The sequence below is a fragment of the Bufo bufo genome, chromosome 8 (assembly GCF_905171765.1).
Source record: "Bufo bufo chromosome 8, aBufBuf1.1, whole genome shotgun sequence".
NCBI lineage: Eukaryota > Metazoa > Chordata > Amphibia > Anura > Bufonidae > Bufo > Bufo bufo.
In genome coordinates this window covers 32,019,862-32,037,294 of record NC_053396.1, presented here as the reverse complement: position 1 = coordinate 32,037,294, position 17,433 = coordinate 32,019,862, and the positions used below count along the sequence as shown (strand labels likewise).

Here is a 17,433-nt window from a genome sequence, read left to right as displayed (position 1 = left end):
TGACAGTACCAAGTTTCTGAAAACTTACAAAAAATATTCACGTTTAAGAATCTTTAATGTATCCTGACAACCCAATTATTCAAATAAAAGACATATGGTAGGCCGGGGAAGAAATGTGTCCACATTCACAAGACCTTGAAAAAACGTTGATCCTCGAATCACGTGCACTAGGCGTGTGCAGCCCGCATTGTCTTCAATGGGTCCATGACCATGATGTTCTATCTTTTGAGAAACGGACCTTGAAGCACAGGGAAGACTTTCTGGGTCTGTACTGCTGAGGCACCATAAGACAACATGTGCCTTGTTTTGCCGCATTTTCAAACCCATTGATGAAAAGGGGTCTGCACTGTCATGCGGGTTGTACATGGCTAGTGTACGTGTTTTGCAGACCCATGGTCTGCAACGTGGGCACAGCCATGTGTATGCGGCCGACTGGAAATAATAGATGTACATGGGGAGAATCTGCATGGGACAAGTATTCTTTACAGAAAGGGTTAATCCGCAGAGGTAGCACCCAAATAGCTTCTGGCAGAGAACTATACGTATCCTCCTCTTTACAACCAAGGCTGATGGCTATGCAGTGCCGCAGCTTCCACCAATTGTTTGTGTCTTCCTCTTGTAGATGCCGCAGCTTCTCAACTCCATCTGCAATCCATGGCTCAGCCATGCATGACGGACGACTCTGTTCACCAGATTATTCTAAATAAAGTTGGTACAAACAAAGGAAAGAAAGGGCAAACATGTTCTACCCTGCACTCGTTTGTTGCCACAGAGGAAGATCTTGACTACTCAGCCAGTAACAGCGCCCAGGATTGATGCACCATATGGTATCTTCCATGGAACCCTTCATCTGCCGCGTATGCAGTGCTCATCAGAGCTGACCCAAAAAGAAAACAAATAGAAAATGTTAGTGCCTATAGCTGCAACCACAGGAGTCATTGACAGGTATAAAAGTATTCCAACATAATAAAAGGTGAATGCAGACTGGAAAATGGTAAAATAAACTGTCAATTCTATACTCCTTCTTCGCGAGTATCTTCCTTGGAACCCTTCATCTGCCTCGTATGCCACCCGACGCAGTTCTCAGAGTTGACCTAAAAAGCAAACAAAACCAATGGAAAAATATTAGTGCAAATAACTGCAGCCACTGGAGTCAGTGACAAGTACAAAAAAGTATTGTAACATTAGGAGTGGATACAGCTGAACGGAGGAATTGAAAATGAACACTAGTATTCATATATAGTACAAGGGATGTGATTAGGTTTGTTTGTCTTCATACACTCTTTAAAATATTCTGCACACTGTAAACTCGTAATACAAAGTAAGAATAACTTGAGTTGAGTAATAATTAGTACAAACCTATTAAAATAATTAAATTTTACTCGCTTTATAGCCTTTCTTTTTTAACTTCGATTATGGTGACACATACAGGGGCCATCCTGATGGGACATATACAGCACCTACATAAATTTTAAAAAAACAATATGTTATGGTGCAAGCATGTTAAATTTTACATGTAGTGTTTTCGGAATGATTTAAAAATATAACTCGTTTACGGTGAAATTACGGTCACAACCTGTACTGGGGGATCAAGTAGAGTACACCCCTATGCGCTCCGTCCAAGGCCCTTTAATATGTGTAATGAATGAAAACATGATATCCTGAAAAACTGTAATGTTGAGTAATTTGGCTCCAAATATTCACATTCTGTTTCTGCTCTGCTTTTACAGCTTTAACATCTAAGATTGGTTTGTGCTGAAAATGGCAAACAGATGCAGATGTATGAAGAATGGCATGTTTTCTATCCTAAGAAAAAAAGATGAGGGGGCAGCTGAAGAGCGCCGTGAACTACATCTGGCGGTGACAATGGATAACCCTGAATATTTATCTTACTTTCAGAAGACAAATATAAGAAATTGGTCAACAGTCAGAGTGTTTGGGTGTTCCAGTGACCCTTCTTCACTTGGCTGCTCCAAAGGCTTGAAGATTCTCCTGGCTAATGGGGAAGAGTGGACATCTTGGATCTGAAAGCCCAAACCCCATTATTCACTGCAGTTTAGTGGTGGCCATTTTGACTGTGTCAAAGAATTACTCAAAGCTGGAGCTTGTCCTTCAGGAAGCATCTATAACAACTGTACTCTATACTCATATCCGGACCCACTGCATAATTTGGCATCCGTGTAACCGTACCACGGTCCTGCTCATTGCAATTTGTTCCTGCAAGATAGCCACTCTAAGTCAAAAATCTTTGTGGGCCGCCGCTCCGTGAAACATTACCTACCACAGGCCAGTCACAACCTGTACGCAGGGGATCAAGTAGAGTACACCCCTATGCGCTCCGTCCAAGGCCTCTTTGCTGCCGGTGTGACCCTGCTGGCCAAACCGTTAACCCCTGTTAACCCCTGCAGTTGCCCCAGAGACATGGCAGGAAGACCCAGGCTCTGCAGGGAAAGTCTGCTGCCTACAGGAGACCCCAGACGGCAGGTTGAGGTTCAGAGAACAGCCCCAGCCAGAACCTGAACCACTTATTCCTGACCTGGCTGCACCACCAACACTGCGGTGGGCCAAATCAACTCCTCAGTTTTGCCGTGGAAGCAACCCCAGGCACCCTCAAGTTGCCTACCAGAACCCCTTCAGCCGGAGGTTTTAACCGCCTCTGCACCTGCTAGGGATCCCGGCTTGCAGCAGGTTACAGCTGCTTTCACCAGGCTGTCTGCACAGCCAGTACCTACAGCCACCACTAGAGGTCAGTGGCGTACCGCTAATGCTGCAACCTTGAGCCACCAGAGGCAAGAGCGTCCTCTGATGCGCTTTAGTAGCTCCAGCAGCGAGGAGGACATGGATGTCCTTCTATAAAGATGCATCCTTCAACAAATAGGAACTATTTGGGAGCCACGTCGTGCACAATTCCTGACGGGTGAGGACCCGTTGGCATGGTTTTTAACGTTTTTTGTTTCAGGTTGCCCTAGTTTGTCCTCACCCTGATGGTCATGTGCAGTAAGGATACCCCCCATCATCATTTAACCCCTTGCATCCAAGTTTTTACATTGTTTTATCCCCTTTCTCAGGTTACTTGATAAACTTGTGGAACTATGGCTCTAAAATATGCTGCTATTTTAAGTGCTTTTACATAACATTTTATATTTCATTGGATTACAATTAACTTTTATTGTCCTGTGGATTACAATTGACTTTTGCCCTGTTTCCAGAGGATTCAACATTAAGCACTTTAAGCAAAAAGACTCAAAGCTATATTTGAGCACATTATTGCATTAATAAAAAATTGCACTATTTTCTAAAGATGTTTACTGCAACGTTAAAAGCTTGCACCTAAAGAAAAGACTCAAACATATACCTGAGCTCTTTGTGATTTCTATGTGATATAATTGCACTATAATTTTGCCAAATGTTTACAAGTTATGTAACGTTCGAATATAACATGGCCATTGTGTGTATTCTCTTCTAGGTGCCGCAATGTGACCTTCCTGCACTTTTGTGACAATTTCACTTAACGTTGCACTTAACCAAAAATGTAGCAACTTACTCCCGTATGCCTTATTTTACAGCTCATGTTCTCTCACTCCTTTATACGGACTGCCTATGCGGACGCTTAATACTAATGGCCTACTCATAGTGCATAGGTAGGACCAAGTGGTAAGTCCTGGCAGGTCCAGTAACTATACGGGTAACCCCGCTGCTTCGGGAATGGTTAGAAGTCATAGACCCCTCCTTCCCGTTTGTTATATGTTCAGGATTGCTCCCATCCTGAGATGTTTTACTTCCAGGAGTTCCATGGGATTATACTACCCTCCTCCTGTGACATTGCCAGAAGTGTATGGAGACGCTAAATACCTCCCCTTCTGAGCCTTTGCCTAGGGCAGTGATAGGAAAACTGCGGCTCTCCAGCTGTTGCAAACTACAACTCCCACCATGCCCTGCTGTAGGCTGAAAGCTGTAGGCAGTCTTTTGCATGCTGGGAGTTGTAGTTCTGCAACAGCTGAGAGCCGCAGTTTGCCTATCACTGGCCTAGGGTATGGTACCTCAAGCCTTAGCGCCACAATTAGCTACCCATAGTCACCATAGTGATCGTGCTATAAGCCATATTCTCTCGGACTTTGAGACCATGAGGCTTGAAGTCCTGCAGGCGTATGACCCTGAAATCAATAAGCTCAACACCATTATCAACGAGCAGAAAAGGGCTTGTGTCATTGCCAAAAAATTGAAGGACATCTCTGATCCAATGGTATTCCTCCAGTAGATAGAGGAATTTAGAGAAAAAGTTGACTTTCTCAAGGCTCCTTTGCCATCAGCTTTGGATGTGACCGTCTTGTCTTACTGTACTTCTCCACAATTCCTTTCAATAAATAATTCACTTGAGGACTATTCACACCCATCGTGGCTCTAGGGATCCTAAGCCAGAATCTTGTCTCGGCTGAGACAAAAGATCATCATTCCCAGCCTGAGCCCTTCAGCCTCAGCTGGTAGAAGCAAGCAGCCACCTCCAGAACTCCAGGAAGAAGCATACCCTGTGAGTACCGTCCAGAGACCAGGAGAAGCCAAATTCCTCCTCTGCTAGTCAGTCCCCATACAGCAGTCCCGCCCATCATTGCAGGAGACGTCACCGGGCTTCCTGGCAGCCCCATGGAGAACCCCGGTATGTCACCAGAACTGCGATTTAGCGCAGGGCAAAGGAGAGCATCGGAGCATGAACTGCTCCAATGCTCATGTCAGGGGGCTGCCTGGGGGAAAATGGAGGTATGTCTGGGTTCAGCTCTGAACCCGGACAACCCCTTTAAGTTACTTCTCTGTTCTCTGTCCTCTCACTTCCCTTCAACTAACTTATTAGCACACCCCAGATATATATATGTGATGGCAGCACCACCTAGGGGTGAATAGATGTAATGACACAGAAATACATTTAATAAATATGCAAATGTTTCAAGGGTTCCACTTGTACACACATAAGTGGGATGCTGCAGTCAGATAGATCTTAATGATTTCCTTGTCTTCTTCTCAGGTAGAGAACAGGGAGATGGCCATGGAGCTCTCAGATCTTGTGATTTACACCAATTTAGCAAACTTCCAAACTTTTTTAATTTCAAAAGCAAAACATTTACTGAAGTTACCAATCTACAGGAACAGGAGGCACGCAAACTGGCCCAAAACTCAGGTCAGTTATGTTCTCGTCTCGCTGTGATGTTGCTCTCGACTCCTGCCTCTGGTTTTGTCGTCTGGGCTCCATCACAATTAATGATGTGGGTTTGTGGTTTCACTCAGGGCATAAAATAAAATTGATTCAGGATTTTATGGACGCTCAGATGAGATTTATCAATTGGAAATCAGCTATTTACTTGAATAACATCAGCAAATATCAGCCACCTTAAGGGCTCATTCACACGAGCGAGTATTCCGCGCGGATGCTGTATACAACTATTTATATGGGTGCGGTAGTCACCATTTATCTGGACACTTTAGCCGTTATTTGGCAGCTGCATGATTAAACTATGGACATTTTATACACCAGTTATGTGGATGTTGTTCACTGCGGTTTATCTGGACACTGTTGACACTATCTGAATGTTGTATGATACCGTCTGGATGCTGGATGGGCGGCACTATGGATCAGTCTGCTATATGGTTAATTATTGGAGTGCTACGCAACAGAGTGTTGTTTTAGGTTGTTGAACTTGGAGGGAATAGTGCTCAGGCCTATAAATTCTTTAGCTACAAAGGTTATCTGATCATGTGTGTAAAAGTCAAGTAAATAACCTGGACATTGCTGCTTCATCCCCAGCCCAGGAATTCATCCAACACACCAGGAGGTTCATCACTCGATTTACCCTAACTGGTCCAGAATTGACTCCTCTAACTTCTACCCGCAGGAATTCTGGAATGTCGGCTGCCAGATGAGTGAGTACAAGCCACACACTGGGCCTGTCTGTGGGGCTGATTATAGTATAGTGTCTTAGTGATATTTTAGGGTTAACTTTTACCCTACTACTTGTGTATTTCTCCCTCTGGTTAGCATGCCTATGAAATCTGTTTCCATTAGTCGGGAGAAGAGTGAGGTCAGAGCAGTTTATCTATAATAATCCGATATACACGGATATAGAAAAGGTTTATTTTATTGCTTTCTCCCAATCTCTTCACTGCTGCAGTTATGGAAGTAGTGTGCTTGCTCTGGGGTTACCATGGTAACAGACCTTACCTCATAAGAACACATTCATAGAGCAGAGTTTTGAAACAAATATGTGAATGGTATTTTACCCTTTAGAGTTGGAAAATTATGAGAAAAAATGTATTGTTTAGACATACTGCATTTAGGATAAAAATAAATAAAAAATCTTCAGAAAAAAGATTTGCACGTATGTCCTACATTTCATATTTCCCATTTACCACTTGAAACTGGCATTTTCAGTAAAAACTGAAGAAAAAAAAGTTCTAAAATGCTGATTTTTTTTTTTTAAAGCGCTGAAAAACTCCACAAAAACCCTGTGTGTGAATCCACCCTTATAGCCTCTTGTACATTCCTTTTCATCTTCTTTTTAGCCGCTTTAAACTTTCAGATGCCGGGGATTCCAATGGATCTGCAGGATGGAAAGTTTCGGGATAATGGGAGATGTGGATATAATGGGAGATGTGGATATTTACTAAAGCCCGAATTTCTGCGTAATGAAGACTGCAGCTTTGTTCCTCATGGACGCAAACACAGGACACAACAGATATTTTTCACCATTAAGGTATCGTTCCATATCCCTCTATTCATAAACCACACAGACGGGGAGTGGAGACAGGGGAGTCATCAACACCTCGACTAGCAGAATATACTGCAATAATATACAGTATGGATATTGTGAGAAGAAATGAGCCCGAACGATGAAAGGAAGTTACTCCTTTTCATGCGATCACCTCACCTGGCCTCATTGGTGGTGCACCCCTGGGTGCATAGATACAGAGGTGCTTAGGCCTCCATCTGAAGGAGACAGTACGGTACAAACCCAGGTAGGTAATCATGGCCATAATCTCTCTTTGAATTCATCCATTCATTCCCAGCCTTTAGAGGGACAGTTACGTCCCTCTAAAGGCTGGGAATGAATGGATGAATTCAAAGAGAGATTATGGCCATGATTACCTACCTGGGTTTGTACCGTACTGTCTCCTTCAGATGGAGGCCTAAGCACCTCTGTATCTATGCACCCAGGGGTGCACCACCAATGAGGCCAGGTGAGGTGATCGCATCAGGCAGCACCAGGTATAGGCAAGAGGAGGGCAGCAGAAGGGCCATGGGCGATGAGCGCCATCATTGTGGCAAAGTGGTTAGGTTAAGAAATTGGCAAGGGGGGGCGCCGTTTCAGTTTTCGCCTCTCCCTGCATGCACCAGCCCCCTCCTGTGTCATCTATCTCAGGACTCATAGGAAACTTTGGGCCTTATTTATCAAAATTGTCTAACAGGAAAACTCTTTTAGTTGCCTATAGCAACCAATCAACGCTCACCTTTATTTTTTCAGAACACTTTAAGAAATGAAAGGTGAGCTTGACTGGTTGCCAGCTAAGACAGTTTTCCTGTTAGACAGTTTTAATAAATGAGTCCTTCTGTGTTTTCCAGGTGATCAGCGGCTTCCTCCTGCCACATGAAAGTATCTGCAAAACCAAGCCCAGCCTGATAGTGAAGGTGGAGATTTAGGGGGTTCCAGTCGATGAGGGGCGGAAACAAACACAAGTGGTGAACAACGGTAAGAAGTGGGGTTTAGTAACATTTACAGAGAGCTGTCCGATCCATACTTACCAAGGTTTCAGCTGGTGAAATCAGGACACCCCGAACGCACCTGGGAACACCGACTTATGGGTGGGGTTTGAGTTAGCTGACCCATTTCTGGCCCAGGACAGAATGAATTTGCTGAGACTGTCTCTGAAAAACTATACCTTCCTGGCACAATAATCCCAATCTACTGGGCTCTTATTTAGTATCCATATGAGATCCTGTACTCAGAATGTGCCATACATAACCCTAATAAAATCATACAGTGCTAAAATGGTGCCTAGAGAGTACCATACTTTCAGGGAAGGATTGGCCCCATGTTGTAGGGGTGTCCAAATTGGCAGAAGACAGGACAAAACAAGTAGGCAGGGACAGCAGAAGTGGCCAGGACCACAATGCAGCACAAAATACTGCCCCACCAGAACCAAATATCACAGGGCAGCACAAAATAGTGCCCCTGAGGCTTCAGGCTTTGGCCTCCATAACCAGCAGAGCTGAAGGGGCTCTAGCTGGCTTGAATTAGGCATGTCCAGCAAGGACGTGCATTTGCTGCACACCCTTCCCCTAGATGGGGGTGCACTAGACTGACTCAAACTAACTAGTCCTCTCCCCACCTTGGAGGGAGGGTTAGAATGGAAAGAAGGGTTCCATTATCTGTTAACTATAGGTCTGCCATGCTTGCTGCCTCCTACTGTTGAACCAGGCACATTACATTAACATAACAGTTGCACTAGAAATAGGAATGCACAGTGTAGTGGACCCAAAATAAATACACAAGATGACATGAGGTTATCCATAATGCAATTTAGCATATACCCGAACTTCAAAACTTGAAGTTCGCTCATCCATATTTCTAACACTTTAGATCTTGATAGCTGCGAGCAAGAGTTGGGAGAGGACACTTCCTGCACAGGAACCTCTGTTGTAATTCTTACACCCCGATAACCCCTTCACCCCAATACTACGCCTTCCACCCAACCTGTGTTAGGATGTGTGCAGTGTATTATCTGCTTCTTTCTTCTTTCCTTTCAGCATTTAACCCCCAGTGGAACCAGTCACTGGACTTTATCATCCAGGTCCCGGAGCTGGCACTGGTACGGATCTCTTTGGAGGATCAGCTGTTAATGGTTTCCAACGAGTTCCTGGGACAGTACACTCTGCCGCTGACCAGCATGAGCAAAGGTAAAATGCACTTTAGGTCATTTTGCTGCTATCATGCTACTGTACTGTCCATTGAAAAACTCATATAATTAGTTTTACGCAGCCACTGTCAATCAATAATCATCCTTTGTACTGGGACTGGCGATCGTGAGAATTAATAGTTGGGTGAATGAATAGTTGGGTGATCTCAGGATCAGCGGCTTCGTCTGAAAAACGACTTTAAGAGCAAATCACACAAAGTCCGGAGATCCTGCGAAGCGCTCATTAAATCTATGGCTGGTAATTCTGGAGCTTCCAGGGGTCAGAGGTCACCCCTGTGTCCAGTGAGATGAGCCCCTCTACAGATACTGAGGCCACGGCGTGAGAACTGTAGTGGAGGAGCAATTAATCACCGATAAGAAGTGACAGAACAGTGTAAGATGACAAATAAAGAATGGTGTGAGAGAAAACCGCTCAAGTACGACTAACGGTGCTTTCACATCACGTTTTATGCCTCCATTTGATGTAAATATTACAAAAAAAGGGTACAAAAATGCAGCACACCACGTTCAGTCTGAGGCATCTATTTAACGTATACGTTTTTTAAACACGTTAAACGGATGGGAAAAAACGTTATGTGAACATCAGCAAAAATCAGCCACTTAAGGGTACATGCACACGTTTAGGATTTATGTGCGGAGAATCAAATAACATTAACCTCTTAAGGACACATGACGTACCGGTACGTCATGATGTCCTGGTACTTAAGGACACATGACGTACCGGTACGTCATGTGTTGTTCCGATCACTGCCGCCCGGCCGGCAGTGATCGGAACCCGGTGCCTGCTCAAATCATCGAGCAGGCACCTAGGCTAAATGCGCGGGGGGGTCCCGTGACCCCCCCATGTCGGCGATCGCGGCAAAACCGCAGGTCAATTCAGACCTGCGGTTTGCTGCGATTTCTGCAGTTTCTGATCCCTGCGGTCCCTGACCGCGGGGATCAGAAACTTTAGTATTCCTAAAATAGATCTGTATCCCTCCCCCTGCACCCCCCGAGTGATTTTAGCCCGGTGGGAGGTGCAGGGGAGGGTTGCGGGCAGTGTGGGCGGTGCGGGAGGCGGGGCGGTGCGGCAGGCGGATCGCGATCCCCCGCCCGCCTCCCCTTGTATAATCGTTGGTTTCTAGTGGGGATACCAGGGGGCCAGCACATTGCTGGCACCCTGGTATAAACGGCTGACATCTGCGATGCGATGTCAGCTGTTAACCCTTTCCATACAGCGGTCCGTACGGACCGCTGTATGGAAAAGGTTAACAGCGCAGGGAGCTCCCTCCCTCTCCCATCGGGGGGCTGCTGTGCCTTTGCAGCCCCCCGATGGGAGAGGGAGAGAGCCCCCCTCAGCCCTGTGCTTACCCTTCCCCGTCTGCGCAGTTCTGAGCAGACGGGGAAGGTTCCCATGGCAACAGGACGCCTCTCAGGCGTCCTGCTGTCCATGGTGCTGAACAGATCTGTGCTAAAAGCATAGATCTGTTCAGTGTAAGTAAAATACAGTACAGAACAATATATATTGTACTGTACTGTATTATACAGACATCAGACCCACTGGATCTTCAAGAACCAAGTGGGTCTGGGTCAAAAAAAAAGTTAAAAAAAGTAAAAATCAAAAAACACATTTATCACTGATTAAAAATGAAAAAAATAAAATTCCCTACACATGTTTGGTATCGCCGCGTCCGTAACGACCTGATCTATAAAACGGTTATGTTACTTTACCCGAACGGTGAACGCCATAAAAATAAAAAATAAAAAACTAGGATGAAATTGAAATTTTGCCCACCTTACTTCCCAAAAAAGGTAATAAAAGTGATCAAAAAAGTCGCATGTACGCCAAAATAGTACCAATCAAACCGTCATCTCATCCCGCAAAAATCATACCCTACCCAAGATAATCGCCCAAAAACTGAAAAAACTATGGCTCTTAGACTATGGAAACACTAAAACATGATTTTTTTTCTTTCAAAAATGAAATCATTGTGTAAAACTTACATAAATAAAAAAAAAGTATACATATTAGGTATCGCCGCGTCCGTATCGACCGGCTCTATAAAAATATCACATGACCTAACCCCTCAGATGACCACCGTAAAAAATTAAAATAAAAACGGTTTAAAAAAAGCCATTTTTTGTCATCTTACGTCACAAAAAGTGTAATAGCAAGCAATCAAAAAGTCATATGCACCCCAAAATAGATGCCAATCAAACCGTCATTTCATCCCGCAAAAAATGAGACCCTACTTAAGATAATCGCCCAAAAACTGAAAAAACTTTGGCTCTTAGACTATGGAGACACTAAAACATTTTTTTTGTTTTAAAAATGAAATCATTGTGTAAAACTTACATAAATAAAAAAAATAGTATACATATTAGGTATCGCCGCGTCCGTGACAACCTGCTCTATAAAATTACCACATGATCTAACCTGTCAGATGAATGTTGTCAATAACAAAAAATAAAAACGTGCCAAAAAATTTATTTCTTGTTACCTTGCCGCACAAAAAGTGTAATATAGAGCAACCAAAAATCATATGTACCCTAAACTAGTACCAACAAAACTGCCACCCTATCCCGTAGTTTCTAAAATGGGGTCACTTTTTTGGAGTTTCTACTCTAGGGGTGCATCAGGGGGGCTTCAAATGGGACATGGTGTAAAAAAAAACTGTCCAGCAAAATCTGCCTTCCAAAAACCGTATGGCGTTCCTTTCCTTCTGCGCCCTGCCGTGTGCCCGTACAGCAGTTTACGACCACATATGGGGTGTTTCTGTAAACTACAGAATCAGGGCCATAAATATTGAGTTTTGTTTGGCTGTTAACCCTTGCTTTGTAACTGGAAAAAAAATATTAAAATGGAAAATCTGCCAAAAAAGTGAAATTTTGAAATTGTATCTCTATTTTCCATTAAATCTTGTGCAACACCTAAAGGGTTAACAAAGTTTGTAAAATCAGTTTTGAATACCTTGAGGGGTGTAGTTTCTTAGATGGGGTCACTTTTATGGAGTTTCTACTCCAGGGGTGCATCAGGGGGCTTCAAATGGGACATGGTGCCAAAAAAACAGTCCAGCAAAATCAGCCCTCCAAAAACCAAACGGCGCACCTTTCACTCTACGCCCCGCTGTGTGCCCGTACAGTAGTTTACGGCCACATATGGGGTGTTTCTGTAAACAGCAGAGTCAGGGCAATAAAGATACAGTCTTGTTTGGCTGTTAACCCTTGCTTTGTTAGTGGAAAAAATGGCTTAAAATGGAAAATTAGGCAAAAAAATGAAATTCTCAAATTTCATCGCCATTTGCCAATAACTCCTGTGCAACACCTAAAGGGTTAACGATGTATGTAAAATCAGTTTTGAATAGCTTGAGGGGTGTAGTTTCTTAGATGGGGTCACTTTTAGGGAGTTTCTCCTCTAGGGGTGCATCAGGGGGCTTCAAATGGGACATGGTGTAAATAAACCAGTCCATAAAAATCAGCCCTCCAAAAACCATACGGCGCACCTTTCACTCTACGCCCCGCTGTGTGGCCGTACAGTAGTTTACGGCCACATATTGGGTGTTTCTGTAAACGGCAGAGTCAGGGCAATAAAGATAGTCTTGTTTGGCTGTTAACCCTTGATTTGTTAGTGGAAAAAATGGGTTAAAATGAAAAATTAGACAAAAAAATGAAATTCTCAAATTTCCTCCCCATTTGCCAATAACTCTTGTGCAACACCTAAAGGGTTAACAACGTATGCAAAATCAGTTTTGAATACCTTGAGGGGTGTAGTTTCTTAGATGGGGTCATTTTTGGGTGGTTTCTATAATGTAAGCCTCGCAAAGTGACTTGAGACCTGAACTGGTCCCTAAAAATTGAGTTTTTGTAAATTTCTGAAAAATTTCAAGATTTGCTTCTAAACTTCTAAGCCTTATAACATCCCCAAAAAATAAAATATCATTCCCAAATCAATTCTAACAAGAAGTAGACATATGGGGAATGTAAAGTCATCACAATTTTTTGGGGTATTACTATGTATTACAGAAGTAGAGAAACTGAAACTTTGAAATTTGCAAATTTTTCCAAATTTTTTGTTAAATTAGGTATTTTTTGGTGCAAAAAAAATAATTTTTTTGACTTCATTTTACCAGTGTCATGAAGTACAATATGTGACGAAAAAACAATCTCAGAACGGCCTGGATAAGTCAAAGCGTTTTAAAGTTATCAGCACTTAAAGGGACTCTGGTCAGATTTTCAAAAAATGGCCTGGTCCTAAGGTGTAAAAAGGCTGTGTCCTTAAGGGGTTAATTGAGCCTCAAACCGCTTTTGGACTGTGACTACACACTGAGGAATCACTGTTAATTAGTCAATACTAATTATTTTTTGAACCACTGTTATCCCAACTGCTGCTATATCTTGGACTGCTGCTATCACACTGAGGACTTGACATACAAGTCCATAACCAATATTTAACTATCTTTTGAACCGCTGCTATTAATCACTAATCCTCTTTTGAATCGCTGCTATTTCAACTGCTGCTATATTTTTGAACTGCTGCTACCTTACTGAGGACTTGACACATGAGTCCATGGTCATTGGTGAAATAGAAGTACCAGAGGATACTAATAACCACAACAAATATATTAGTGTCAACAGTCATTTATCTGGGATTTTAATCATTTTATCATATAGTTTTACTGTATGTTTTATATGTAATTTTAGAGTGAATAAATATTTGTTTATTGATCTATATACAACCAGATGGTGAGTGCCTACTCCTTTTGATCTATATTCTTTAACTGCCTGTCCAGTATGGTTTGATGACTCCTTTTAAGAATTTTAGAAAGAGTTTGCAGAGAGAGATGATGGGTTTTCCCTCCCCTTCTTCAACGGGTATTATATCGTGGCACAGTTGCGGTGGTGTATGGGCGAGGGGGAGGACCATTATCTTGCATTTTTTCTTATGGATTTTCGTGGCCCATACCATCTTGTAATTTACACCATATCTACGAAGTTTATAGGTTTTCAATATTCAAAAGAAAATTTTTAAAAAAGGAATAAGATGAATAGTCTGCCGAAACAGGAGGCACAGAAACTGGCCCGAAACTCAGGTCAGTTATGTTCTCGTCTCGCTGTGATGTTGCTCTCGACTCCTCCCTCTGGTTTAGTCGTCTGGGCTCCATCACAATTAATGATGTGGGTTTGTGGTTTCACTCAGGGCATAAAATAAAATTAATTCAGGATCTTATGGACGCTCAGATGAGATTTGTCAATAGACTGTGCTGTGCTGCTGTAATACTGTACTCGGTCCTCCCTTAGCTTGATCAGGGCCAAGGGGGTGAAATGGCAGCTACATGGTGAATTAGGCCTGTTCTGCTCCTCCATTAAGTTACTTCTCTGTTTTCTGTCCTCTCACTTCCCTTCAACTAACTTTATTAGCACACCCCAGATATATATAAGTGATGCCAGCACCACCTAGGGGCGAATAGATGTAATGACACTGCCAGCCTGATATTAGGAATTACAATGACTTTAGAAATACATTTAATAAATATGCAAATGTTTCAAGTGTCCACTTGTACACACATAAGTGGGATACTGCAGTCAGATAGATGTTAATGATTTCCTCGTCTTCTTCTCAGGTAGAGAACAGGGCGATGGCCATGGAGCTCTCGGATCTGGTCATCTACACAAATTTAGCAAACTTCAAAACTTTTTAAATTTCAAAAGAAAATCAAACATTTACAGAAGTAACCAATCTACAGGAACAGGAGGCACGCAAACTGGCCCAAAACTCAGGTCAGTTATGTTCTCGTCTCGCTGTGATGTTGCTCTCGACTCCTGCCTCTGGTTTTGTCGTCTGGGCTCCATCACAATTAATGATGTGGGTTTGTGGTTTCACTCAGGGCATAAAATAAAATTGATTCAGGATTTTATGGACGCTCAGATGAGATTTATCAATTGGAAATCAGCTATTTACTTGAATAACATCAGCAAAAATCAGCCACCTTAAGGGCTCATTCACACGGGCGAGTATTCCGCGCAGATACTGTATACAACTATTTATATGGGTGCGGTAGTCACCATTTATCTGGACACTTTAGCCGTTATTTGGCAGCTGCATGATTAAACTATGGACATTTTATACACCAGTTATGTGGATGTTGTTCACTGCGGTTTATCTGGACACTGTTGACACTATCTGAATGCTGTATGATACCGTCTGGATGGGCGGCACTATGGATCAGTCTGCTATATGGCTAATTATTGGAGTGCTACGCAACAGAGTGTTGTTTTAGGTTGTTGAACTTGGAGGGAATAGCGATCAGGCCTATAAATTCTTTAGCTACAAAGGTTATCTGATCATGTGTGTAAAAGTCAAGTAAAATAACCTGGACATTGCTGCTTCATCCCCAGCCCAGGAATTCATCCAACACACCAGGAGGTTCATCACTCGGATTTACTCTAACTGGTCCAGAATTGACTCCTCTAACTTCTACCCGCAGGAATTCTGGAATGTCGGCTGCCAGATGAGTGAGTACATGCCACACACTGGGCCTGTCTGTGGGGCTGATTATAGTATAGTGTCTTAGTGATATTTTAGGGTTAACTTTTACCCTACTACTTGTGTATTTCTCCCCTCTGGTTAGCATGCCTATGAAATCTGTTTCCATTAGTCGGGGGAGGAGTGAGGTCAGAGCAGTTTATCTATAATAATCCGATATACACGGATATAGAAAAGGTTTATTTTATTGCTTTCTCCCAATCTCTTCACTGCTGCAGTTATGGAAGTAGTGTGCTTGCTCTGGGGTTACCATGGTAACAGACCTTACCTCATAAGAACACATTCATAGAGCAGAGTTTTGAAACAAATATGTGAATGGTATTTTACCCTTTAGAGTTGGAAAATTATGAGAAAAAATGTATTGTTTAGACATACTGCATTTAGGATAAAAATAAATAAAAAATCTTCAGAAAAAAGATTTGCACGTATGTCCTACATTTCATATTTCCCATTTACCACTTGAAACTGGCATTTTTCAGTAAAAACTGAAAAAAAAAAAAGTTCTAAAATGCTGAATTTTTTTTTTTTTAAAGCGCTGAAAACTCCACAAAAACCCTGTGTGTGAATCCACCCTTATAGCCTCTTGTACATTCCTTTTCATCTTCTTTTTAGCCGCTTTAAACTTTCAGATGCCGGGGATTCCAATGGATCTGCAGGATGGAAAGTTTCGGGATAATGGGAGATGTGGATATGTACTAAAGCCCGAATTTCTGCGTAATGAAGACTGCAGCTTTGTTCCTCATGGACACAAACACAGGACACAACTGATATTTTTCACCATTAAGGTATCGTTCCATATCCCTCTATTCATAAACCACACAGACGGGGAGTGGAGACAGGGGAGTCATCAACACCTCGACTAGCAGAATATACTGCAATAATATACAGTATGGATATTGTGAGAAGAAATGAGCCCGAACGATGAAAAGGAGTAACTGTCCCTCTAAAGGCTGGGAATGAATGGATGAATTCAAGAGAGATTATGGCCATGATTTCCTACCTGGGTTTGTACCGTACTGTCTCCTTCAGATGGAGGCCTAAGCACCTTTGTATCTATGCACCCAGGGGTGCACCACCAATGAGGCCAGGTGAGGTGATCGCATCAGGCAGCACCAGGTATAGGCAAGAAGAGGGCAGCAGAAGGGCCATGGGCGATGAGCGCCGTCATTGTGGCAAAGTGGTTAGGTTAAGAAATTGGCATTGGGGGGGCAAGGGGGGGGGGGGCGCCGTTTCAGTTATCGCCTCTCCCTGCATGCACCAGCCCCCTCCTGTGTCATCTATCTCAGGACTCATAGGAAACTTTGGGCCTTATTTATCAAAACTGTCTAACAGGAAAACTGTTTTAGTTGCCTATAGTAACCAATCAACGCTCACCTTTTATTTTTTCGGAACACTTTAAGAAATGAAAGGTGAGCTTTGATTGGTTGCCGGCTAAGACAGTTTTCCTGTTAGACAGTTTTAATAAATGAGTCCTTCTGTGTTTTCCAGGTGATCAGCGGCTTCCTCCTGCCACATGAAAGTATCTGCAAAACCAAGCCCAGCCTGATAGTGAAGGTGGAGATTTAGGGGGTTCCAGTCGATGAGGGGCGGAAACAAACACAAGTGGTGAACAACGGTAAGAAGTGGGGTTTAGTAACATTTACAGAGAGCTGTCCGATCCATACTTACCAAGGTTTCAGCTGGTGAAATCAGGACACCCCAAACGCACCTGGGAACACCCACTTATGGGTGGGGTTTGAGTTAGCTGACCCATTTCTGGCCCAGGACAGAATGAATTTGCTGAGACTGTCTCTGAAAAACTATACCCTCCTGGCACAATAATCCCAATCTACTGGGCTGTTATTTAGTATCCATATGAGCTCCTGTACTCAGAATGTGCAATACATAACCCTAATAAAATCATACAGTGCTAAAATGGTGCCTAGAGAGTACCATACTTTCAGGGAAGG

The 17,433-nt window shown here is 43.0% G+C and overlaps 2 protein-coding genes across 3 annotated transcripts in view; one reads left to right on the top strand and one right to left on the bottom strand.

The window, feature by feature from the left end:
- Positions 1 to 17,433, bottom strand: part of GOLGA1 (golgin A1) — a 799,579-nt gene that overhangs the window by 279,058 nt on the left and 503,088 nt on the right. The gene's annotated exons all lie outside the window — the stretch shown is intronic.
- LOC120978036 (1-phosphatidylinositol 4,5-bisphosphate phosphodiesterase zeta-1-like) lies at positions 13,982 to 17,099 on the top strand. Its single transcript, XM_040406276.1, has 4 exons — positions 13,982 to 14,030; positions 15,337 to 15,453; positions 16,097 to 16,269; positions 16,973 to 17,099. The coding sequence occupies exons 1-4, from the start codon at positions 13,982 to 13,984 to the stop codon at positions 17,048 to 17,050; spliced, it is 417 nt and encodes a 138-aa protein (XP_040262210.1). The 3' UTR covers positions 17,051 to 17,099.